This window comes from Epinephelus lanceolatus, chromosome 18 (genome assembly GCF_041903045.1).
Source record: "Epinephelus lanceolatus isolate andai-2023 chromosome 18, ASM4190304v1, whole genome shotgun sequence".
Taxonomy (NCBI): Eukaryota; Metazoa; Chordata; class Actinopteri; order Perciformes; family Serranidae; genus Epinephelus; species Epinephelus lanceolatus.
Genome location: NC_135751.1, coordinates 33,905,415 through 33,932,161, shown reverse-complemented (window position 1 = coordinate 33,932,161; position 26,747 = coordinate 33,905,415). Strand labels below are relative to the sequence as shown.

Sequence of the window (26,747 nt, the reverse complement as noted above, 5' to 3'; positions counted from 1 at the left end):
CACAGCGCTGTGTCAGCATTAAAGAAAAGTCTGGAATAAATGCTTATCTTTTTGCTTGAAGGGGAAAAAATGCTCTGGCTTGTTTGTGTTTCTTTAAACAAATGAATCATCTTAGGCGGCACTCAGCATTAGTGATTAATAAAAGACAAACTTCAGATAACCAGTGCCTTAAAGGTGAAGCATGACTATACCTCAGCTCTGGACGAATTCACTGGACACGTTAAAACCACAGACAGAAACTCTTGTGACGCAGAACCGATCGGTAAATATGTGAGGTCACTGTCACTGATGCATGCCGCTGTCAGAGTTAAAACATGTGGCAAATCAACTCCAACTGGACGAATCAGAAAAGGAATCAACAGCAGGCTTGAGAGTCCTGTGAGATGGAGTCAGAGCTTTTCAGAGGTGTGTCCACAAGTTGTTTTATTTGTTGTAGACAGATCTGTACAGCTATTCCCCGAAACAAGAAAACAGGCATGCCTCATTGCACAATCCAAAGTGTGAGTTGTTAGCTCAGAGGTTGTTGTTTTCTGTAGTGAAGGGAATGTGGAAACAATACACAGATAGCGGAAAGAAGGGAGAATGTCGGCAGAAATGAGCTGCCCAATGGCAGACTTATAGCCACAGTGTATATCCAATGAGTCAGACTAGCCAACAAATACATTGACAGCTTATTGTAACTAAACTAAGCACAAAAAGTAAGGAAATTATTAAGGAGATTATTTCTTTGTTGTAACAATGCTTCTCAGCAATAAATCTTATACTGTTGGAAAGCCTGTTTATTTACCTTTGAAATGGTGCCACATTTGTAAGGGACATGCATTTGTGGGATGAGCAGCAGAGCTGAGTATGTGGGTTGCGCCCATGAAAAAAATTTGCCAACTCTTCTCTGCCAATGTCAAACAGCTAGTTAGTTTGTCTATAGGGAAACAGACTTTATGGAACAACTTTGTTCTCAATAAAATAAAAAAAAACTCAGGGACTAGGGGACTGCATGTCAAATCATTTTTAAAGCACTACGGAGGGATTTGTGTGTTTTTATTAAGGCTTAAAGGACGAACACAACGTTAAATGGATGTATTTTATTACAATACAATATACTAGTCCATACCCATTGGTAGCTTTGTCACCATCTACCTATAACAATCCTCAATGCCTATGTGCAGTTTCACATAGATTGACCACGTCAGTGAGTAGAAAAACATGGGACAGACAGAATGACTGACTGACAGTTTCCATGATTATGTACAGCATACCATACCATGACTTAGTCATACCAAAAATTAGAACAAAACCCAAACATTGGTCCACAGGGGGAGCCACAGCGATCGGTCGCATTTTAGCCATGTTTAAGCATTTTTCTGTTGTTATAGCGCCACCCAGTTGCCAATTAGAGTTAAATTTCTCCAGTCACCTTGAGGCGTCCTGTTCTACATATCTACCAAGTTTAGTAAAAATCCATATGGCAGTTAGGCCTAGATAAGAAATTAGCTCTCTAGCGCCCCCATTTTGTTTGATGGGGTCAATAATGGAGGGGTCCCCTCAGATTATGTGTGGTCATATGCCTACAAAGTTGCGTGGTGATGGGTGAAACCCTTGAGATGTTATACACCTTTATGTGATGAGCCACGCCCTCCGCAATATTCATTGCCTTATAGAAGCTCAGTTTTAGTAAGTTTTCCAACTTTTGCCAAGAGGGAACTTTAGATATTGGTCCCTAGATTATGTTCACCCAGTTTCATGCAGATCGCTCAAACTTCCTAGGAAGAAATCGATTTTAAGTGTTTTTCAAAAATTTCAAAAAGGCGGAAAATCTATATAAGCGGAAGTTATGGGTTCTTGAGGCAAATGTGTTCCTCATGAGGAGAGGCATCTCTGTGCAAAGTTTCATGTCTCTACGACATACGGGGCATGAGATATGCCCATTCAAAGTCTGCAATTTCAATCGGTTGCTATAGCGCCCCCGTTTGGCCAATTGATGTAATATAGCTACATTCGCATCCTCCCATGACCCTCTACCACTGTGCCAAATTTCACATGGATTGACCAAGTCAGTGAGGAGAAAAACGTGGAACAGACACACACACACACACACACACACACACACACAGAGTTTTTGTCATTATATAGTAAGATAATATATTGTATTTGTTTTAAATACCATCATAACCCCTAAATCATCAGATTTGGGAGGCATGTCATCTTTTAAAAAAAGCCCAACTTTCACCATTTATCATAGCCTGATACAAAAATTTGAGTCGTATTATCAATTCTGACGGTACATGAACAGGTTATTTGGAGCCCCAAAGTCGGCTGAAGTGGACCCTAAACTGTACTATGAATAAAACCACAAGTCCGCATTTGCGTAGCTGTCTGTGGATGTTCAATGCGTAAAGTATCTCCGAGCCTGACTAATAATCTGACTCATAATTGCAGCACTGGCTTAAATGAAAGAGGGAAAAAACACGAGGAAGAGATTTTGGTGGTGACACAGAAAAGAAGGGAGGAGGGAAATGTCTCAGCATCCAGACCTCTGACACGGAGAGTCTGTTCAGAGAGGCTCAGACAGGAAATAGTGAAATTGATATTCAAGTCAAATCAGGGACTGTATTCACAAAGCTTCCTAATGCAAAGAGTTGCTCCCAGTGACGTTTTCTTAGAATTTCCCCTTAAAGTTAAGACGAGGTCCAAGAGCTCCTGAGGTGAAAAACTGTCTTTCAGGAAGCTCAAGAGATTCTTAAGCAGAGGAGAAAATGTCAGAAACCTTGAGGTCGGAGAAATAGTCTCCAAACTCTGGATGACAGTAAGTCAATAGAATCCTACTGATTAGCAGGAATTATCCTTGTGGTCGATCTCATTAGGGATACACACACATTTCCCATTCTATGAAATAGTACCATAACACCAGATATATAATGATCGCAATACTAAGATATCTGGTAAACTGGAAAAATGTCTCAGTGCAGCAGTAATAGCTTGAGTCTGTCTCAACCTTCCGTCAGCAGTGATCACACAAACAATGACGACACTTTCAGTCTCATATTGTGATGTAGTTCATCTCATTTCCACTGGGTGTCCTCACACCCTGCAGGCTCACAAAAGTGCATGTCTGTGACAACCAATCACATCTGTTAAAAGAATGCATCCTACCCAGCAACAGGGTCGACCACACCTCCTCACTGAGGTCAAAGTTTCTGTCCCTTTCCTGCTCAGAGTTGCTCTACGAACTTTCCTAAATCGCTCCTAAGCTAAGACTCCTTACTAAAAGTTTTTCTGTATCAGAAGCAATATCAGTGATTCTGGCCCTTCATCTAGCAGCACCGCCCATCCCTCCGGGAGAGTCATGCATTTTCCTCCAGTCACTCAAGAGACTCAAGGAAAAATATTTGTAGTTGGTTGCAATCTGCTATCTTACCACTAGATGTCACTAGATCCTACACACTGCTCTCAAAGGTGACTTTGTGCTCATTTTTTTCTGAGGAAACCTTAAGTTATTTTTTAAGGAGTATCTAAATAACAGTCTGAATAACATTATGCACACAACAGCAATAAGGGCAGGCAGATTTTTGGGGGAGAACATGCAGACTCCACATAGAAGAGCCCCAGCCGGCCCGCAAGCAAACCCTCTTGCTGCGAGGCAACACTGTTAACCACTGCACCACCACTGCAAAACAGAATGCCTGAAAGTCTGACTGCATTATCTTCTATTATATGTTTTGACTTGGACTTGATTTTAGGTTTTCCTTCGCATAAATAAAGACATTCCCACCATATATTGATACATAACAGGCGCACAGTGGTGCCAGAGTGCAGGAACAGCCCCCACAGGAGGAAGGGCTGTGGGCGTGTCCAGAGAGAGGCTTGCAGAGGTACAGGTGAGACAGGTGGATGTCACAGAAATCTGTCTGCGCTCCATCAGCAGCAGTTTACACACATCTCTGCACACTGACAGCAGCACCCCACCAAGGTAAGGCTGCACTTTGTGTAGTTTGGCGTGAAGGATTTATGGTTATTTGAAAGTTGAGAGAGAAGATGAAAAATATGAAGGACAGATGATTCGTCTTTAGCTTTTAATGTGATATTAAATCACTGCTAATGAATCTGTTGTCCTTTCACTGTTGGAACAGGATCACACACAACTGGTATTCTTGGTTTCAGCTCAGCCTGCAGGAATATTTTCAAGAAGGAAGTAATTTTGATTTTGATGTTGTTTCTCGGACAATTTTCTTGTAGTTTGCCGCCTTTTGCTTCATGTTTGTGTTTGCTATCTTTTTGATCATTTGTGGGTTTGGTATTCGAGGTACTGAACAGTACGTGCAGCCACAGGTGTAGCCCAGGGTGCATGCAGCTCTTGCTCAGTGGCTCTGGTATTTGGTTTTGGTTTAAAGTGAAGCTCCAAGTGCATATGTATATGTGTCTTGTCAGAATGTGCTAAACCGTGTGGACCCTGAACTAATGACTAAGGAGAAATCTGAACCTCGTGGCTGGACCAGTTGGGAACCACTGGTTTACAGGTTATTATGCAGTGGTTTTACTGGTCCAGCCCACTTGAGATCAGACTGAGCTGTATGAGGCCCATGAACTCAAAATGAGTTTGACACCCCTGACTAAAGTGATACGTGTTATCATGATAGTTCAAATTACTTTATAGTAATGTGAGGTAAATACGCTGCACTGTACTGTGGCTGATTTGCGGTCAGACTAAAAATCTGATACCCGACTTTCGGTTAGACTCTTAAATTTGTTCTCAACAGCTGTTGGATTGATCTCATGACTCTCTCTAAGTGAAAGTTAAAAAGTGCCAAAGTTAAGACTTTCCTTAAAGTCCTGGTTAAGGTTTCCTCAAAATAAAAGCAGTTGCACAAAACACCTTCAAGTTTTCTTACAATGTTGATTTAAGTAATTATGGTTTTCTCCTCGTCTTGGTCTTAAGGAATCCATAGACTGTTGCACAAAATATCTTAGCAACCAAAGCAAGGTAAAACAAAACTTAAGGTACTTCTGACTCTATCTTAACTGCAACAAAAACTAACACACCCTGAGGAGAGTGTTCTGTACCTATGAGAACCCGATGATATGCTTTTGATTTTACACTTAAGATTTGACTGAATTCATTTTTTGTTGTAAATCTTCCTACAATCGATATCTGTTTTTTGGGGATCAAATTGACTGTAGTTTGTGCTTTCTATGACTGTATTCCTCCAGAAGTGTAATCTTTTCCTCCTCTGACCAGTATGGTTTTCTTGTCTTCTTTTCTTCTGCCATTTTTTCACTATCTAACTATTTCATTTTATTTATTTAACACATATTTAACCAGGTAAGTCCCTTTGAGATCAACAATCTGGTTTACAAGGGAGACCTGGCCAAGACAGCAGCACACAAAAAGTTACAGCCAAACAACAACACGATAAAAACATAAAAGATTTACAGTAACATGTAGAAATATGAGAACACCTCTGCGCAATGGCAGGCCCCAACTGACTCATTCATCCTTGCACTTATGAGAGCTTTAAAATCAGGCAGAGAAACCAACTATAGGCCAACTTAGTGAGACGATAACAGGCGTCACAAGCGTGAGTCCAAGCAAACAAACAACCTCAATGGAAACTTTATCTGCTGCAAAATCTCTTTCAATGTAGTAAATGAGTTCATGCTTTTCCTCAACTGAGGAAACCTTTTAAGGGATTCTGTGCAACTAAGCTAAGGAGAAATTAAGTCTTAAGTGTCATACTCATGGAGAAAACTTAAGGTGTTTTGTGCAATCAGCCCCTGATTAATAATAAATAACTCAAAGTACAAGTTACTTTCTATTTGGATATTTTAAAGGTGTGCGAGGGAGTGATAGATTCTGACAAAACAGTTGTTATGATGTCGAGGAAGTAGTATCATGTGGCCGAGTGCCAAAAATAATCACAGCCGTGTTGATATTCAGTGTAATGACACATCCTCAATGTGATATTGCTACGATGCAACCGTTACACAAGCGCCATTTATTAGTTCAGTGGTTCCCCACTGGTCCAGCCACAGGCTCCAGATTTGTCCTTAGTCCAAGATCCACACAGTTAGATACATTCAGCATCATACTTGCCATGTCGTCGAGCTTGTTTGCTGTCTCTGTTAAGTAGTAAGTAGGAAATGGCCCTTTAAAATAAAAGCTCTGTACCCAAAATTCACTGTACTTCAAAGTACCTAAAATATCTGGGGCTTGTCGCGCAGAACACCTTCAGTTAAGATTTTCCTTAAAGTCCATCTTAAGGCTTTCTTAAAATAAAATCAGTCGCACAAAACACGTCTTTTTCTTCAGGTTTCCTTGAAATATTCATGTATTCAAGTATTTAAGTTTTTCTTCTTATCTTGGTCTAATACTTAAGGAATCCCTTAAAGTTAGTTGAACAATTGCACAAAGGGTTTTTGGTATCACAGGCTTGAGTGCAAGCAAACAAATGGTTTTTAGTATTTTACCACTGTAAAATCTTTCAGAGCAGTAAATGAGTTAATATTTTTACTTAATTAAAGAAACCCTCTAAGGGATTCTGTGCATTACCCTTAAGTAAGTCCCTTAGTTCAGGGAAAAATTGTCATATTTAAGGAGAAAAGTGGTGTTTTGAGAAAAAACAGAAAAAAAGAAGAAAAACGTGACTCTGACCTCGTCACATATTGATGCTTGGTTATGGACTTATGGACATCAAAAATATTAAAAATAATATATTTTTCATCATGTTGTGTTTAAAAACACTGCTTCACTTGTAAATAGAAAACTTCCCAAGTTGAGGCCACGTTGACCTTGATTAACGATTGTAATGACTTATAAATGACAAATGTAGCAAAGTTTAGATTCAGATTTAGATTACTGAGTATAAGTGCAGTTTAAATAAAGGGACTTCAAAAGTACTCATCTGTAAATACACACACGCACACACACACAGCTGTACTTCTATACTTGTAAGGACACTCATGATGACATACTGCATTCCTGAGCCCCTAACCCCAACCTAAACCTACTTCTAACCTGACCTTTAACCTGACCCTACTTCTTACCTGACCAATTCTTAAACCTGAAACTGTCCTCTGAAGGTCTGTCCGAAAATGTCCTCACTTTCCAAAAATGCCATGTGCTATTGCAGGAATGCGACCGTGCTGCATGCTTCTCTGTGTGTCACTGCTGCTTCGCACAAATGTTTCTGAAATCTGTCGAGTGAGTTTATCTGAGGAACAAAACAAAACTGACATCATGTTGAAAGTGATTTACAAAGTGATGACTGGATATACACGAAAAATTAAGGAAATACATCACTCGAAAGGAGTAAATTTAAAAGTATTTCTAAAATGTGGTTCTGTGTTTCTCGGCAGCGTCAACATTTTATTCATATCTTCCGGCCTGATTCTCGGCAGCAATGTGTGCGTCTGTTTTAAGGAAGAGTTACAGGAAAAGCTAATTGTCGGGGTGGAAATACTGGTCTGGGATAAATGGCTGAGTTGCTCTTTCACTTCTTGACTTTGTTTCTGTTTTATGAGCGAGCTTGTGCAAAATTACTGTGGCTTTCAGTCGCTTTGGTTCATCTCTCAGATCAGAAGTGAAATTCTCAAAACCCCTTGTTCAAATGTGGGGAATTTTGTTATGTGGTTATGTTTTCACACTTATATAAAATAAATATTTAAAATATACATATATCCTAAGTAGTAAACCGTTTTTATCATGTTTTTCATGTGAAAGATCATTTTTTCCAACTTTTTTTATTGGGGTTTCAAAGTTAAACAGCCAATGACAGTCGTATAAAAGTGAATACAGAATTTCTGATAGAAAAATATAAAAAATATTAAACAAATCAAAAATGTTCTAAAGGGTGAGTTGTCATACATGTGTAGAAAAAGACAAGTATGGCACACAAGTTAGATTGAAGCTTGAAAACAAGAAAAAGAAAATTAAAATAAAAAATTGTGTTAGAGGCTAGTTGGAGGATGGAGTTTTTCTTGAAGTGGTGGTCTATAAAGGGTTGCCAGATCTGGTAGAATTTGTTCAATCATTTCCAAATGCAGATGGTGCATCACAAAGAAGGTAATTTTAAAGGTTATTTCATAAATGTGGTGTGCTCATTGAATGGTATTGTAATGAAGGATGAAATGACTTTAAAACAGTTCAGTTATTTTTCTTAATAATTATGTTTTTTGTTTCCCTGACACAAAAGGGAGAATAAATAACAAAAACATCTGTACTGGTATCAGTTATCGGCCAAATTGTTATTTTAAACGTCGGTATCGGTCCAGAATTTCACAAACAGTGCATCCCGAGCACGAATGTGACGTATCCATAGTTTGCAGAAACACACAGTGCAACAGTGATTGGGTTGCATTTGCTTGTGTCATGTTGAGAAAATGTATGATACTGGTTCTCTGATGAATAGTCTTAACCCCCAAAACATCATCACATGCATTAAGTCATTACATGCAAAAGCGCTGAACCAGTTCTCATAATATATCAAGCATTGTTTCTATACATTTCTATTAGACTTTTGGTACATGTGTTGCTCTCAGGTGAATCTTGACTTTCACCATTGAAGGAGAATGTGTGAAGCCTCAACCAATCAATGATCAACCAGTTCTCTTAAATACCTCATACCTCATACCTTATTTCCGCGTTGCATTGCAAGGGAAGATATTTGTTGTGATGTGGATGGGACTCTGTGGCCCGACAGACAGGAACATCAGGAAGAAAAATTTCTACGTCAATTAACATGTCAAGCCATAAGAAAGACAAGTGCTTGTGTCACTGTTTGCAAGTCAGATAGCCAAAATGCTTTGTCATGTTAACATCACAGTGTACTTTGTATATTCTGATGTGAAGTATAGCCGAGGTTTTGATGACAGTGATTTAAAATGCACTTTCCCTGTATGGTTTATATCAATCACAACAGAACTAAGTTACACAGTGCTGCATGTGGGAGATTGACTGCAAGAGACTGGACAGGATTCACATTTACACCTTTGCTGTTTGGGACCAAAGGACAAAAAATACAAAAGTGCAGTTTTTTCAGTCGCTTTGGTGCAATCTCAGATCAGAATTAAAATTCTTGTTCAACCTGCCTTGAGTTTTTTCCTCAATTATGGCACAAACATCCACTTGGACTCAAGAATATACTGATTAGAATTTGGTGGTCAAAGGTCAAGGTCACTGTGACCTTACGTCCATCTCATTTTCATTCTTGAGAACGCAATTTTTTAACAATGCCTTGAGTTAATTTCTTCAAATATGGCACAAACGACCACTTGGACTGAGGAATATACTGATTAGAATTTGGTGGTAAAAGGTCAAGGTCACTGTGACCTTACGTCCATCTCATTCTCATTCTTTAGAACACAATATCTCAACAATGCCTTGAGTTAATTTCTTGAAATATGGCACAAATGTCCACTTGGACTCAGACTTAGAATTTGGTTGTAAAAGGTCAAGGTCACTGTGACTTCACATAACATGTTTTTGGCCAAAATTCATATGTCACACATGTCTAATTGGTTATAATGATAAGATAATGACTTTCAATATTCAAAAGTTCAGAGGTCAACTTCATTGTGACATCATAATGTTCTGCAAAAACACTTTTCTGGCCGTGACTCAGCGTCATATCTCAGTAACAGAAGGGGAGACATTTGGTCAGATGCTGAACTGGCCACAGTAATTTACATTTCACTGAAGTTGTTTTTTACGTCTCTATATCACAATGACATGATCTCTTCAGAAATTACAGTACAAACAGCAGATCCCATCCTTTCTCTTGCAATTAATCTCCCACATGCAGTAATGTGTAACTTTATACTGCTGCAGTTGATCAATGCTACACAGGAAAAGCGCATTTTCAATTACTGTCATCAAAACCTTCACCCTAGTTTACAATTTTTCTCACATGCTTAAAACTATCTGTCCATTCAGAGTTTACATTTTCAAAACAGTTTCCACACAGGGCTGAACTGAGAGCCACTGGCCAAAATGAATTTTGTTTGCCAAATTTAGACCCAGCAGGGGTGTGTGGTTTCCATGGGATGCAACTGGTCTCATCCAAAACTGTGCTTAAAAACGATGAGCAACACTAAAACTATGTGAATTAACAAACGGTTAAGTTTCACTTTCACTGCCCTCGCCAGGCGCTGTGCTGCTGCGTATGTGCCCAGAGTATTTTCTGCCGTGAGAGGGAGAAAAACGCAGCTCCAAAAAATCTAAATGGGGGTGGCAAATGCTGATATTGTGGCAGTGAGCCACAAATAAATTGATGTTTGGGAAACCCTGGGTTAGTCAAAGGAACAGTTGTTCCCAGCAGCCTCAGATTCTTTTTTTCTAATAAGATTGTTTGGCATTTCTTTTACCTCAGTGAGTGAGAAAGAATAATGCTTGGAAAAGTATTGCAAGAAACTGCAGCACTAGTGGGTTCAAGATCCTTTGTAAAAGAGACTTTGATTTAAAAAGGCGTAGAGGTAAAAGTGTTTTTATCACCATGAAACTAATAGAGTCAGTAGGTGTAACACCCAAATAGCTGCCATGCTGGTGTTTTTGACGGGACATGAGGCTGCTGTTGGAGGCAGTGTCTGGGTGCAGCTTCTGAAAAATCCATCTGCCACTATAAAACCACAAAGTGATTAAGTCAGAGGCTGCTGATCGAACAATATGTCCGCAGCTGTCACAGATGTTTTCTCCCTCACTAAAACTTCCTCTTACTCATACCTAGTAGGAATATTTATATATTATATATATATATATATGTATTATATATCATTTAGACAACACCCTGACACTCATCTGAGTCATGTACGTGGCATGTGTGCTGGTCAAACCTGACCGTGCGTGTGGTTTATGTACATATTTGGGTGTGTCAGACAGAGAGCGTCCAAGAGGCATTTACTGGGGCTGGGTAATGTATCAATAATACATCAATATCATTATATGAGATAATATCACCTTAGATATTATGTTTGTTGTCTTTTCCTTTTCTTCTCTTTTCCTGGTTTAAAAGGCTGCATCACTTATTACTTATCTGAAGCCGGGTCACAGGGGCAGATGGCGCCCCCGTCCCAAACATTTAACATCTGTCTGTGAGACTCCAAAAATACATTGGTGACTCTCTCCAAGTTCGTCAACTTACAAGACACAAGATAACTTACCTCTTGCTGCAGTATGGACCTCCTGGCTGAGGACACGGCTGGGGCTGTCTGTCATTTCTTAAAGAATGACAAGAATTTCCTCTGCACCTTGACCTGGAAACAATAAATGGAATTTAGCATTTTGTTAACCAACGTTACAACCTGGTGGTCAAAACAATCAGCTCGCTGCCATAAGATTCAAAAAGCTCTCCTTTACTGATATGTCATAGGATAATGTGTGTATGTAATGTGTGAATTTTCTCAGTTATGGGTTAATTAACTTTTAGCTCTTAATCACTCACTCATTATCCACGGGATCTTTGTTCCATACCTGTAAAGTGTCTAAAATGACGTGTTCTCACATAACCTATGACATTATGATTCAGGATATTAATTTTTCCTCTGTAATTTAGCGCCACATTAGTCGGAGAGTTCTACCACTTGAATGTGAAAGGAATCCTATAAACCCACAAGGAGGAGTTCAAAAAAGTTCTTAAAATACATGAAAAACACACAGAATTCAAGATGGCTGACTTCCAGGAGGACAGGACCATGCCAGGAACCACTGGGCCCTTTTGTGCTCGGGCCTTTGACATAATTTCTCACAACATCCTCCTTAACAGACTGCCCTTCATTGGAATCACTGGCACACCCCTTGACTGGTACCATCTGGTACTCAATTCATCCAGCTCAAAACACTCAAATCCCAGCCATTTCCAGTTACTACCGGTGTTCCCCATGGTTCCGTCTTGGGTCCCCTTCTGTTTATCATCCACTTACTTCCTCGCAGCTACAGGCTCCCAGGTTAAATTGACTTTAAGATCTTACTCCTCACCTTTTGGCCGTCCACGACCTTGCTCCTCTGTACCTTTCCGAACTCTTGCACATCCACACCCCAACCTGCACTGTCAGGTCTTCCTCTTCGATCCACCTTACTGTCCCACCAGGCGGCCTGACCACCATTGGGTCTAGAGCCTTCAGCTGCTCTGCCTCCTCGCCTCTGAAACTCCCTCCCTCTTTCAAATCGCCTATTCAGTTTGACTCCCGTCCTTTGAGCCACACAGATCCACTATTTACACATCATTTTTTTCACTGTAATTTTGTTTTGTTGAATATTTATTTGTTGTAATGTTATTATTTTTATTAACTTATTTTATGTTACTTTATTCCTTATCTCGTTGACTTAATCCGCTGTCATTTTTTCCTCAGTCTTTGCCTGTAAGGTGACCTCGAGTGTCGTGAAAGGTGCCTATGCATAAAATGTATTATTATTATATTATTATTATTATTACTGTGGATCTTCTAGCGCTGACTAACGTTGTGTCGGTAAGAGATGACACTTTCATTAGAGCAGATGTTTGTATTCGTGCTTTGGCTCCATCTAGTGGCAGAAAGGAGCATCACATTTGTCTCAAGAGGAGGAGAGGAGACAGAAAATTGTTTTAGTTCTGACCTTTTATGTCTCACAGGGTATTGGTGTATTTTGTCTGAACAGAAGGAACCATTTGTAATAATGTTTTTGTCTGTGTTGTCTGTCTCTGCAGCACAATGACGACAGCTTTACAAATAGACCCTCCTCTTTACTCCTACCTCACACCAGGTGAACCTGAACACACCACATTCACACGCAACAACATCATCATCATTTTCTGAATGGCTCATTCATTCTTGTGTCTGTGTCTGGTTTTTCTCTGTCTTTACTCTTCTTGTCCATTAGACGGTCCCCCTGTTTACGACAACCCAGTAGATCCTCCCTTACACCCTCCTAAATGTCCTCCCTTACAGCCTCCCCTACACCCACCGCAGAGCGCCTCCACTGCCTTGCCAGGTAAACTCACAGCTGATGTTACACTTCCTGGAAACATTTATCTAGTTCAAAGTCAGAAACTTACCTGTTTCACCTCCTCCTCTCCTCCTCTGCTTCTTCCGACCCTCTTCCTCCATCAGTGTACACCAGCGGAGGAGGCACACTTGGATCAAGTGCCAAACCTGGAGCTGCCAGAGCGACCTTTGTAATCGACCAACGTGAGCTGGGGCGCGAACCCGCCATGACGACGTGCACCCACTGCCAGCAGCAGGTCATGACCAACATCTCATTCAAAGCAGGACAGTTTGCCTGGATAATCTGCACAATGATCATCGTCTTCGGGTGAGTGTATGCGTCAGGGCGCGTGTTTTGGAACGGCCAGATCAACGTACTTCCGGCGCACCAGGGGCGGTGGAGATCCGGGGCTTTGTCTCAAATCTTAACCTGAGGTCATAGCAAGGGCATAAAGTTTGTTTCAACATTTAGAGGGACACATAGCCTACACTCACCTGCCACTTTATTAGGTACACCTTGCCTTCAGAGCTGCCTTAATTCTTGGTGTCATAGATTCAACAAGGTGCTGGAAACATTCCTCAGAGATTGGAGTACAGTGACCTCATTGTCATGTTCAAGAAACCAGTGTGAGATGATTTGAGCTTTGTGACATGGTGCGTTATCCTGCTGGAAGTAGCCATCAGAAGATGGGTACACTGTGGTCATAAAGGGATGGACACGGTCAGCAACAATACTCAGGTAGGCTGTGGTGTTTAAACCATGCTCAGCTGGTACTAAGAAAATCTCCCCCACACCATTACACCACCAGCAGCAGCCTGAACCGTTGATACAAGGCAGAATGGATCCATGACGCCAAATTCTGACCCTACCATCTGAATGTGGCAGCAGAAATCCAGACTCATCAGACCAGGCAACGATTTTGCAATCTTCTATTGTCCAGTTTTGGTGAGCCACCAACAACCATGCCACGTTCAAAGTCACTTAAATCACCTTTCTTGCCCATTCTGATGCTCAGTTTGAACTTCAGCAGGTCGTCTTCACCATGTCTACATGACTAAGTGCGTTGAGTTGCTGCCATGTGATTAGCTATTTGCATTAACGAGCAGTTGAGCAGTTGAACAGGTGTACCTAATAAAGTGGCCAGTGAGTGTATTAAGCAAACCATCTAGGGGTATGCTCCCCTGGACATTTTGAATGATTAGGCACTGTGAACAGTTACAACATCTCGGTAAAGTGGATTAATATGTGGTTGTTTATCCGAAAACAGTAAAACTGGCTTCATAAAAGTGAGTTAAACTTTGTAAAGCTTTCCTATTTCTTGCATACAGCTACCTGACACTAACTGTGTGTGTGTGTGTGTGTGTGTGTGTGTTGCAGGCTACTCATGTGCCTCGTCCCCATGGTGCTGCTTCCAATTCCTTTCTGCGCAAAAAGGTGCAAGGATGTGCACCACACATGCCCCCTCTGCGACAGAGTGCTGCACGTTTCACAGAGACGATGCTGTGAAGAACCATGACGGCAGAGGTGGAGTCACAGAAATGAGAAATAACATCCCATTACTTTTGTCTTATACAAGACACTTAAAATACAATGCGCCAAATTCTTTGAATATTTAAAATCCTTCTTTGGTTGTCTCTGTGCCAGGCTAACATCTGCAGGTAGTTTACTGTGAAATACTTGTATTTTTTGATCTAGCTCGTTGAAAATAATCTTCCTTTTTCCTGATACAATATCAGTGTATACGTCTCCTGGATAAAACTGAGTATGCTTGGACTTGTTTTTTTTACTATTTCATGACATTATTTTCCCAATAAAAGTAGACTATATGTATGATTTACTCTGCTATGATTCTGTTTAGTTCTGCCTTTTTTCTTGCCCTCCTCCAGACTAGAGATCAGACATGATGGTGAAGTTGGTGGTTCGTTTCTACAAAGCAGATGTTGGAGCCATCCCAACAGGAAATGAACCAGACTCCATTGACAAAAACAGTAATTTTAGCACGCTGCACATAGAAGCTGCTGGGGTATCTCTGCTTCGATCAGTTCGTTAGTATGTGTTATTGTGTGACTGTGGTGAATCTGAAGTAACCCCTTTATATGCCAGAATCACACTAACACAAACAAATTAACTGATCAAGGCAGTGGTCAACCAGCAGCTCCTGTGTTCAGTGATGTTAAATCACTGTTTTTCTCAGTGGATTCTGGCCTTAAGTAGTGAAGTAATGCGGCACATCACTCCCTGTAACACACTGAATAGTTTTTACTTTTGTATAGATTAAACAAACTAGACATAACTTGTTAATTAGGGAGCGTTAAGAGATGCTGGTTGGAAGAATTTGGTACCCTAAGGGCTCATTTATGCTCAATGTCCTGAGACCCAGACTTTTGTTTGGTAAACTTTTTTATTTCTCTTAGCTATTTGGGATCAGTAGGACCTGCTAAGTATAAAAACTTAACATCATCAAAGATAATTAAGTCCCAATGTCCTCAATTGAGACGATAACGTGCCAATGTCTCCAAACAAGTACTTCCTGATTAAGTGTCTTAACTTCCTACTGTTGCTAAAATTGTTCAAAATTGTTGCCATATCAAACTACAAACATTATTAATCTGAATTAAACAAGTGTAAACCATAAAATTTGATAAGGTTTTGTCCACGTTTGTGTCGGGATTGGCTGCAGACTGACTTAGCAGAGATGGCTGCCATTTTGTTTTTACTTGAATTAGTGTCATGTGCCTTTACTGCCACTAGATGGCACAAAAAGTGTCCACAAATGAGCACAACAGGTTAAGTAGAATGAAGTGTAAGGTCAAGGAAACCCAAAATATAATGTCCTCATATGAGGACACAGGGTCTGCGTTCATTTCATCCGTATTTGTGCATGTTTTCTGAAAACTTACGGATACAGACAAAATGGAATCCTGCCACCAGAGATTGTGGAGGAAGTGTAGCATAGTTCAAACGAGATATGACCGAGACCAAGAAGACGACAAAGCGGAACGAACGAATTCTCAGTCCACGTCAAGATGTGCATTACATAACATCAACAGCCGTACAGACCGCCACCATCTACAACACTGCCTCTGTTTAAAGGTACAATACTACGCCTCCTTTTCTTTAACTTTTGACTCTGCCCTCTAGTGGCATCTACTGGCTGTATCTATGCCAACATAAAGGACACATTAAGTATGAAGGTTGTTTATGTTTGAAGAAGACGCATCTATTTTCGTACGTAAGGGGAGTATTATAAATGAGCCTCAAGACTGAGCTAGGCTAGCCATTTCCATCCGCTTCCAGTCTTCATGCTAAGATAACAGATGTTGGGCTATTCGTTGGACGAACAGTGTTTCGGGTGAAACACCGGTGTGGACAAGCAGCAGAGTGGTGTTTTTGTTTTTATAGAAAATTTTATTCAACATACATTTTCCAGCAAAAAGGCAATATACAGGAATAGTTGTCGTACACTGCTGCTACACTGAGGATTTTAAACTGGAAAAGATCAAATTAAGGTGTGATTCTGCAGGTCATCTTTGTACTGCACGTTTTTAACAAGACAAAACCAGTGCAGTTAGTTTTGAAAAGAAAAATAAATCCAAATGTAACAGAAAAAAATCGTCAATGGTACATCAGGAACGCAAAAAAAGAAAAGAAAAAAAAAAACCCTACACACAAGAAATATGAACACCTGGCTCCTTCTGTACCCAACAACAAAGGCGTGTGTTTCTCTTAAATTTTACACGTTCATATTTTTAAATATACAATTCTTAAATGTTGTCTTTACAGAGCCAGCTATGCGCTATTAGGGGAGCATTCCATCTGTGCTTTAAAAGAAACAAAAGAAAAATAAATTCATAGGGCTTAAAGTGTTTCTTACAATGCTGGTTTTGTCTCTACACAATCCTCAAACCTGCCGGCTCGAAGCGTCTGCAGCTCCCTAGCAAGCACAGCGCAGTCACTGCTCCCAACCACCTGGAGGCGACAGTTTCAATCAAGATGACGAAGCTCGTGTGTGTGTGTTTGCGTTCAGAGGAATGACTGAGAAATACATTTAAACCCCCTGATGAACAAAACAAAAAAGAAAAGGAAGAAAGTCAAGGGGGGTAATGTCCGTGCATGTGTGTGTTCCTTCAAAGTCACTGAGCAACTCAAAACCACAACCAAAATGTACATTTGCCAGTCCTGAGAAACCTCTGACATTAAGTGCCAACGTGCAAGATGAAATACAGACAAATTTCCTCCTTCTTGTTTTTCCCCCATTTATTTTTAAACAGATGCTGTGGATTTTTATTTTATTATACAAGATCTGCAGAAAGAGACAAAAAAAAATTCATTTTTCCTCCAACCAAACTAAGTGAGAAAGAACTGCGTGTAAACTCGGGAATACTTGTTTTGTTGCACTAAAAGGATGGGAGCAGAAAATATAAAGAACCACATCAGGGCAACTAGTGAGCCTCAGGATGGACGCCAGTTTGCAGCTGCAACAAAAAATAAAATAAAAAAAAAAGACCACCGGGCCCTCTCCCCTCTTTTTCTGTCAGTTAGTCCTCGCAAACATCCTTCCATCAAACTCTCCACACAGCAGCATGACGCCTCTTCAAACAACTCTTTATTAAAAACAACCCCCAAAAAAATCTGAAGGGAAAAAAAGCTGTTGAGTGAGGTGGGAGAAGGAAACAAAAACTAAGTCTAGAAGTTCATTTGATTTATATATACTACATATATATAATATATATATAATAATATATATATTATATATACACTGAGTCTCACATCCTCTCCCCTCTCTGCGCATTTTATATTAAAATCCCATTTTATTTCTCCCACTTCCAGACAGGCAAAAAAATAAAAACAGGCAGTCAACAGGTAGAGAAGCCAGGAAAACAAAAAAAACAACCGAACAGCCTCAAACGTGGAGGGAGACGATTTAAAAAAAAAAAAAAAAAATGACAGAAAATAAACAAAATGGACAGTCAGGAGGTGGTTGGTGCAGTTTATTTTGTGGTTGAAGGATAATCCGTCAGCTGCAGCAAGATCCGAATCGCTGAAGACATAGTGCCGGTGTAGAGCTGTAGAGGTGTCCAGGCAGGGTGTTAAAAGTGATGAACACACACACATACGCACGCACGCCCACACAGTCTCACACACACAAACACACGCACACACACACACACACGGTTGGTTACAGTCTGTGGTTATGGTGTGTTAAAGTAGGTAGGGAGGAAGGCGGAGCAGGAGGAGGAGGATGAGGAGGACAAGAGGAAGGGCGGGCTGCTTTTAGTTGTGGATCTTGATTGCTTTCTCCAGGTAGGTGTAGCGACCTCTCTTTGGAGCTTTGTTGAAATGATCCAACCCTAGCCAGGGGCGCGGGTGGGACATGTTACCTGGAAGGAGACAGGTCAGAGAGGACATTACACGTCAAGTCTCGTGATTAAAGTTACCATCGCTGTGATAGTGTGGAATATTTAAAGGGGAAAAAGAGCCACCTTATGTGTGGTTGTCCAATCAGTACTCGTGGTGAAGCAATAAATTCCTCAGTGCGTGCTATACTGACTGAGGAAGCTTCCCGTATTGAGGACGACAAGCTGTTTCAGCATTGATTTCTAGCCTCCAGTGGCCAGAGGGCGAACTCTAGATGCCTCTCAAAAACAAAACTTCTGTGTTTTGGCTGATTCGGATATTCAGCTGTATTTATTCAAGCCAGAGTACATGGTTAAAGAAATGCGACTACATGAGCCATGCAAAAGGATATGACCGGCAGGGACGTTCCAGAACCTGAGCTGCCGCCATCAAACACAGACTGGTGGTGCCCTTGCTTAGATCGCTATAGACTAAAGTTCGCCTTCTCACTTGGACAGAGGTGTGCTGGAGACCCTGTTCAAGATGCTGAAGGTAAACTGGAAAAGACAACTAAGACCAGCAGGGCCACGAGGGGCAGGTGACCACTGACACCCCATAGTCTCGCTCACCAGACCTTTCTCAAGAAAAGAAAGGTCTGGCTGCGCCGACTCTCACTTTAAGATTGGAGAAAAAAACGCCCCGGCTTTTTCTATTTCTTTCAACCAATCACAATCGTTCTTGGCGGTGCCACAGCAACGGTGCGCTTGCAAAAATATTGCTGGGGGGAAACAGGTTTTGGTGTAACACGCCCACAAAAATATTGCCTACAGGACGCGAACCATGGCAGAAAAATGGCTACATCCCCGCAAGATCAAACACCGCAAAAGTTAGTAAAGGACGTTTGTTGACTATGACAACCGGGGGTGGTAGGGCGGGACTTCAGCGGGTGGCTCGTTCCGCCCAATGAGAGGCTGATCTATGCAGCGAACTTCCGCCCACTCAGACTAGACACCCCATAACACCAACATGGAACCACTTAAAGTTCCTGCACCTAATTTCGAACCCTTCAGAGCATTTCAACCAAAAATAAATTGGTTCAGAACCCGGGAAGTTGGTTCCGAGAAATGCCAAGTTTTCCTTGACGTAAAGTGCAAACCATGACGACATCAGTGGGCGTGTCATATTGTACAGGTTGGAAAGAAAGGATGGAGAAGTCAAGTGAGAAATCGTCAAAGAGCGTGCCTTGGTCTCATCAGTATTTGGTCTATGCTTGTTTTTTTTTCTGGCTCAAAACAAATACTTGTACTAACAATAAAAGACTGCGAGTAATCAATGTAATCTGCAATTTTGCTCTAATTGTTCACTTCTGTTGTGTGTTGTGCAATGCCCTCCATTGATGACACATCCTCGATCACAATGGCTTCACTCAAAACTGGTGGAAACACGGGCTGGTTCAATACACAGCACCAAGGTTCAAGGAGTCATGAACGAAGCCAGTTCAAGGATCCCAGCTACTGTGGTGGTAAAGGGGTATGAGTGAGTATTTTCATCACTTTAGGCTATTGCTGCGTTCCATTTAGCTCAGAAGTTGGAGGTTGGGGATGGGATAACGTCACAACTGAGTTTACTATGTTCCAGTACAAGTCAGACAATCAAGCAATACCAGTTGTAGCCAGGTTAATCATTGTCAGCAATAGGAGATAACTGCATTACGCTGTATTTTGAGCATACAGACACTGTAGCAGCACATCCACAGATACAAGTTGGATAGGGCGGTGTGTGCGACTGTGTTAATGAGACACAAATAACACAAAGGTGCTAATAAACTGTACATTGCTACAGCTTTCACTACCGTTGATGCGCAGAGGAGCCATCTTAGATTCTGAGGTCACGGCTTGTGAGGTTCCTTACAACTTTCCGAGTCACAAATCAGACATCTTGTTCCCGTTGAAATTTCTAAATTCTGACCTCCCAGTGCAAATGGAGCGCACCAAAAGTTTTGTGAAGGCGTCAGGGGCTCGCATAAAATGCATTCTGGTACATGTGGGCACGGCTGGCTCAGTGAGCAGGAGAACACTTTCTTTGTCGATATGGCACACACTAAGCAATGTATTGCTTCAACTGACTACTGTTTAAACATCCACACAAAAGCTACATCATTTCCTTTTAAGAATTTTAGCCTAAGCATAAAACTTGTGTAGTTACAGACAAAAGACACAGACTTTAGCGCTGTATGAGAAGCAGCATCTCAGCAGGCTCTGGTAACACGGTATAAATAGTGTCTGGCCAAGTGGTCGTGTTGGTTGTGGGTGTGAGACAGGATTAAAACACTGAAGAGTTATAACGGTTCCAATCCATCTCTCCTTTGTCTCAGTGATCACATGGTAAAAAGTTCAATTAAGAAGTTCTGCTTAAAAGGAATCTACCAGGAATGTGCTCATGCATGATTTTCATCGGCCAACACAACACTGCTGAAAGATAATGCACCAAGTTGCAGACTAAGTGGACCAGAAGTAAACCTCGTGCTCTGCAGACTTTGATTTTGCCAACGCAGTGGCCTCATTTAAATGATCGATCTCCCTGAGTCTGGCTACAGCCTGTGGCACTTGTGACATCACTACCTTTAGTGCAGTAACAGTAACAGCAGCAGCGGTTGTGTTAGCAGCAGAAGCAGTAAATACCTGGCTGTGGTTCAAAGTCCTTCAGGTTGACCTCATATTCGTCTTCAGTGATGTACTGATGCCGCCCCATCATCACAATCGCAAACTTGAACTGAGAACGAACAAACATGAGTTAGTCGACAGCTGACCAGTGTTTACCCACAGGACACTTAATACTGTAAAAATATTCAGACTGACTGGTTGTGTGGAGTTCTGCCACACTTCATGTGTCAATGATTCACCAGTGTGGTGTTTTACCTTCTCAAATTCTTTCTCCTGGATGTCCAGCATGGTCTGGATCCTCCTCATCACCTCCCGAAATGACTCGCCCTGTGTGTGAGAGGGTCAGGGACATACAGAGCATGAAGTTAAGCAACTGAGTGATACATTATGTTACACAGACTAATGAGTCTTTTACACGTATGTACAAACATACACACCTGTCTGATCTTGAGCAAGAAGGGGATCCCGAAGGTGCCAAAGACTTCCTTGTGGAAGTGAGCGACAGGGATTAGCATTTCACTGTCCTTGTCCAGGTCCACCTGGTCTAAAGGAATCTCCTGAGCGAGGGAAGGAAAGAAGAGTGAGGGAGTGGAGATTAAGACAAGTGCGTTCAGTGCGTCCTTTACATTGATTTATTCTTGGTGAAAATATCAGCATTGACTACTTTTCTTTTTTTTTTCACCGTATAAAATTTGATAGCCAATAAAATTGATGATGAAGCAGCCCGTCTCAATGTCCCGCCCACTGCACTATCTGACTGGTTACTAGGGGTGTAACTATCCATCAATCTTGATCGATGACAGTCAGGGTATATGCAGGAATCCTGAGGTTAATTTCAATACCTTTTTAAGACTTTTTTAAGACCTTCCAAAAAAACCTTAAGACCTCATCGCCACGTCAAGCTGTCGTTAGCAGCAACGCATCTTTAACAACAGTTGTAGTTTGCAATTAAATCTATGGAGCACAAACATACAACAGAACTCAGATAAGATGAGAAGGATTTTTTATTATCTTTTGCACCTCTGTTTGGAGCCTGGATGTGCGCCGTCGCGTGATGTCGCACAGGTACGCGCACGGCCCTGAGTGGCAGTCCGAGTGTGACTACCTACACATCGTTGTTTGTGATAGTCACAAGGAGGAAAATAAATTATACATTCATGGATACTTTTTGTCAAAGCTTGAATGCCAAGAAAATTTAATACTTCATAAAATCGTGATTAAGACTTTTTAATGCTTTTAAAGGGCTTTAATCTTCCGACATTTGATTTATCAACTTTTAATACTTTTTAAGACCGCGCGGACACCCTGAACAGTACAGCTAGAGAGTGACAGCAAAGCAAAGGACTCAGCCCACACTCGCTACGCTAGAGGCCGTCCCAGGATATGCCTTCATTTGAAAATTCTGTGTCACTGTCTAACAGCGCAGATAATGGCAAGCAGCCAGGAAAGAGACAATGACAATATTTACTCCCCTCATGGGGATAAATCAGCAGTGTGGAGACATTTTGCATTTTGGAGAAAATTTGGGTCAACAGACAGAGCACATGCTGTATATAAACAATGCTGAAGCACAGAACACAACTAACCTGCCTGGCTGGTTACCTCACTTTGCTAACTTAGTGCTACAGCAACATTAGCTTCTCTGTTTCAACTATGTTGGGCTGAAAAACGTGCGTGCAGGCTGAAATTCACCCTGCTGTACCAGGTAAGCTGGAAGTCAGCCCATAATACATGTAATTTCTTAAGCTGTGAGTAGAGAAAAAGCCTGCTAGCTGCTAAGCTAATTTAAGCAATGTAAAAGTGCTTAAGATAATAATGGGTGACAAGCAAAACACTACTGTTTGACTATGGACATTGACAGTTAATACTGAGCATCTTTTGTTAAGTGATGCTGTTGTTAATCCATGTTTTATGGCTGCTGGGAGAAGTTTGCCTTCAGGGCTTTAAGCCAGACGGCCCTGAAGTTTTAGGAAAGAGACAATGGTTTTGGTTAAAATTAGATGTCTGGCAGAAAGCCCTGAAGGCAAAATCAGCAGAGTCAGTTTAAAGTAAACTTTACTGGACTTAATCAGTTATTATTTTTTGTGTGTTGGTCTTATATCTGGAGCTGCTTATGTAACTGTTTGTCTTAAATGGGCGATTGATTTTTATCTCTTATTGATAACAGGGTCAGAACTGTATTGTGGCAGACACAGGTGAGCAGCACCAATTGAGAATGTGGGTGTGTGAGGGGGCATGAGCACATACAGGGAGCAGCAGCAATGACCCACCGCCCGACACCGGCACGGCTAGGACAGAGCACCGTCTGCAGCAAGCAAACACACTGTCTACAGTCATTTTGACTTGACCAGCGGACTTCCCTACAAGCCAATCGGCTGTGGAAACAGGCGATGTGCTTTACGTTCTAAAACCAGCAGCCAGTGATTTAACCAGCTGAGCTGCAGGTGACACCATCAGCAGCCGGCTTGAGTCGAGCTCAGACGGGTCAGTTCACACCGCTGCAGCTTTTCTCTGCAACGTTCTAAAGCGGTTTCATCTCGTTGTGAATCTTTGGTCTGAACTGGGTGTAACACGTCATGAGTAACAGCCTGACAACACTGACAGCTGCCGAACCACAGACGGCAAAAACAAATGCAGACTGGAGCTGCACCAATGACTAAGTAGAGCTGTGTGTTGAATAAAAGTCAGCACTCTGCCGTTAGTAGTTACTGGATGTGACGTCAGTTGTATAGAGCAGAAGTATGAGAAGTGCACGGAGAGGAAGAGGGCAAGAGATGTGACCCATGACCAGATTACAATGGTTTACACAAATACAGCACAGAGACGATACAGACAGTTCTGCACCAGACGTATATAAAGTGGACCTGCGCATTCAGCCCACGCTGAACCCATTTATATGAGTCACCGTCCTGTCTGTGTGTTTGTCTCTAAGTAGAGACTTCAGTTTGCTGCGTAGTTCATACACTTTACTAACAAATTAGAGAATTATACAGTAACACTGGGCTTCATGATCAAACACAGTTTCTGCATCAAACCCTCGACTGGGCAGCAACGCCACAAATAGAATCTGATTCTGTGGGAAACACTGCACTTTCTAACTTTAGAGCAGGTTACTCTAATTACTGCCTGTGAAATGTGTGTGTAACCAGTGGTCAGCTTAAAATTAGCCCGGTACTTTCAAGAGCAATTTAAGAAATTCTGTCATTGTTGACCTCCAGTGGTTGAAGTTTTACTGTACGGTGTAGTTCAATAACATGAGACTTTCAGCCGGAGTTTGGTGCTTCAGACCAGTTTGAAAGTCATCTCTGACATATTAGTTTGAAGACGTAAACCCTGCGAACAATGGCTGCCAAAGTGCCTGCTTGTGTCGACAGACTGAGCGGACCGGATCAAAAAATGCAAATATCTCACTGATAGTCGTTCAGAGGAGGAGTGACTAAAAATACACTAAGCACTAAAAACAGACACACAGGGAAGGCCTCACATTCGCACATACCTCTATTCTGAAGGTGCGGCTGGCAGCCGGATTTAAACATTCTAGCAGCTCGTCCTCCTGGTGAACCCCGATGATTTTATAGCTTACTATCTCTAACAGCCTACAGGGGGGGGGGAGAGTGGGGGAGAGAGAGACAGAGGGAGACAGGATTAATTCTCTACAGCAGCTTTTCAAAAGACAAACTGATTTCTCCGAGCAGAAAATCACATTAAACGGGATGACATACGTATTAGTCCACAAAAATATTAATTGGATGCAGATATAAAAAAATCCAGAACTGTTAAAGACGACATCTTTACAAAAATGCCTTAGATTTGCGTTCCTCTGAAGGCAGGGGGGAGGTAAACGTCTGGTGATGTCAGGCCATAATTTAAAGTACTTAAAATGTGTTTTTGGATAATTGTCACCCTGCTAATGAGCTCAAACTGTATTTTGCAAACATTAAAGGACTTTGAATGGCAAAAAGATTAAAAACAGCTCAACAAAACCTAAAATAACAGCTTAGGATACAGGCTGAAATTGATGAGACTGCACTCTTTCTAACCCGAGATACACTGTGGGGGAGGTGCGGCTTTATATGATCGGTGTTCACCCAGAATCTTATTTGACTGGGTGAACTTTTGTGAGCCCCCCCGAGTGCAGAATGAGTCATCAAACATTTGAAGGTGTTTTACAGGGAAAGAAAAGATGGGGATTTTGATGGAAAAATACCCAGATGCTGATTTTTTTTTATGTATAACAAGAGATAAATGATCAATTAACTCAGGGACACGATTAAAACTGGGAAAAAAACTGGGAAAATGTTTGTCTCTGGGTCTTTTAAGTTTGCCATGATGTTCAGATGGAGATCAGTGGCCACAATTGGAGCTCAACTCACTGGCAGGCACTGTTTTATTGTGGTAACCTTCCCAGATATATTTTAGTCAAACATGGAGAAACAGATGACATTGAAACAGTGACACACAGACGCACACACACTCCTGCGGGGTGCATACCTGAGCTTCTCAGAGCCTTTTTCAGAGAGCTCCACTGCCTTTTTACATTCTTCCAAAAGGTCCCGCACACAGCCATGCTTGTCAGGGTAGAGGGTGATCTCCTGCAACACACACACATGCAGTTAACGCCTGTGTGCTGGAATCACAGCAACATCTGTGTCGTGACACATTTGTCAAGGGGAGTGTGAGTGTGTGAACGAGTGTTTAAAAGTGTGTTGTACCTCCTCTCTGAACTGGCTGTTGAGCCATATGGATTTAAAACTCCTCCTGTTCTCGAAGTCTGTTATCTTCATCTTTAACTGTGGACGCAGGAAGAGAGAGAAACAATCAGAAACAAGTTCGGCTGCGAGCTGCATTTGAGAAGCAGTTAAATGTTAATGGCTGGCTGGCAGCACTCTGTGGTCAGATGTGTTTCCATAATTCAGATCCCACATAGTCCAATCAAAATTAAATGTGCGGTGCATCCGTGTGCACACAACAAAGCTTTTTCCATTTGCAGAGGGATCTCCCTTTACACTTTATCTGGACAGCTACAAATATGTTCTTTAAACTGCCAGAGAGACGGCACGTACCTACTGTTTATTTAAAGAATACTGATGGAAGATGATAAGCGTGTCGCTAATCTTTTCTAGAAGTTTGTCTTGTTCTTACACCCAGAGCTGTCTACCTTAGATGACAGCTGTCAGCTGGCTCAGGCCCTGATCAGACAGAGCGCGTTTTAGCAGCGTAGGGAGACTTTTTTTTTTAATTGTTACAATGAGAGTGAAGCATTTTCCTCGCTGCTTTTGCGTTGATGAGCGCCTCATATTTTTTGTGCACTAGTGCCCTGAAAAAACTTCAATCCAGCATCATTCATATTGTCAATCAGATAAATTGAGTGGTGGGCCATCTGTAGTAGCAATGGCAACAAGTAGTAGCATACAGCTAACGTTAGCCCACTTTTAGCATTGCCCTACGCAAGCTGCAAAACATATGCAAACATAACGAAGCCTCAACAACTTTCTTACTATTTACCCGTTGTAATTAGGCTGCGACAACTGAAAACAGACTGTCAAACTGTCCCGGACTCATGTGCCGAGTGAAGCTCCTTGATCAGCTGTTGATTTCCTCTCTTTCTGAGGGTTTTCATGTACACACATGGTTTTCTAGTTTCCTGTAACTAATGCACTACTTGGGAACAGCCTGAAAAGGTGCCCTCTGCCTGTCCTTTTTGATGCACATTTTAAGGTACCTGTTAAAGCCATTAAAGTCCTAGCTTCCTATTATTTTTTCAGTCACTTAAATGCAACACCTGACCTGGCATCTCA

The 26,747-nt window shown here is 41.5% G+C and overlaps 2 protein-coding genes across 4 annotated transcripts in view; one reads left to right on the top strand and one right to left on the bottom strand.

Annotated features, from left to right (window-relative positions):
- Positions 1-3,869: 3,869 nt before the first annotated feature.
- LOC117268073 (lipopolysaccharide-induced tumor necrosis factor-alpha factor homolog) lies at positions 3,870-14,779 on the top strand. The gene is made up of 5 exons (XM_033644236.2): positions 3,870-3,967; positions 12,672-12,727; positions 12,845-12,955; positions 13,075-13,276; positions 14,327-14,779. The coding sequence occupies exons 2-5, from the start codon at positions 12,676-12,678 to the stop codon at positions 14,463-14,465; spliced, it is 504 nt and encodes a 167-aa protein (XP_033500127.1). The 5' UTR covers positions 3,870-3,967; positions 12,672-12,675; the 3' UTR covers positions 14,466-14,779.
- A 1,557-nt stretch (positions 14,780-16,336) lies between these two features.
- Positions 16,337-26,747, bottom strand: part of usp7 (ubiquitin specific peptidase 7 (herpes virus-associated)) — a 40,646-nt gene continuing 30,235 nt past the window's right edge. For all 3 annotated transcript variants that reach the window (XM_033644473.2, XM_033644474.2, XM_033644475.2), the window contains exons 25-31: positions 25,662-25,739; positions 25,441-25,541; positions 24,446-24,545; positions 21,387-21,506; positions 21,205-21,276; positions 20,968-21,058; positions 16,337-18,330 (exon numbers count right to left, since the gene is read on the bottom strand). In XM_033644473.2, coding sequence (XP_033500364.2) covers positions 18,224-18,330; positions 20,968-21,058; positions 21,205-21,276; positions 21,387-21,506; positions 24,446-24,545; positions 25,441-25,541; positions 25,662-25,739 — 669 coding nt within the window. In that variant the 3' untranslated portion in view covers positions 16,337-18,223. The remainder of the gene's footprint in view (positions 18,331-20,967; positions 21,059-21,204; positions 21,277-21,386; positions 21,507-24,445; positions 24,546-25,440; positions 25,542-25,661; positions 25,740-26,747) is intronic.

Coding starts and splice junctions, on each gene's coding strand:
- LOC117268073 (XM_033644236.2), top strand. CDS start 12,676: ATGACGACAGCTTTACAAATAGACCCTCCTCTTTACTCCTACCTCACA. Junction 12,728..12,844: donor TTACTCCTACCTCACACCAG/GTGAACCTGAAC, acceptor CTTGTCCATTAG/ACGGTCCCCCTGTTTACGAC. Junction 12,956..13,074: donor CGCCTCCACTGCCTTGCCAG/GTAAACTCACAG, acceptor TTCCTCCATCAG/TGTACACCAGCGGAGGAGGC.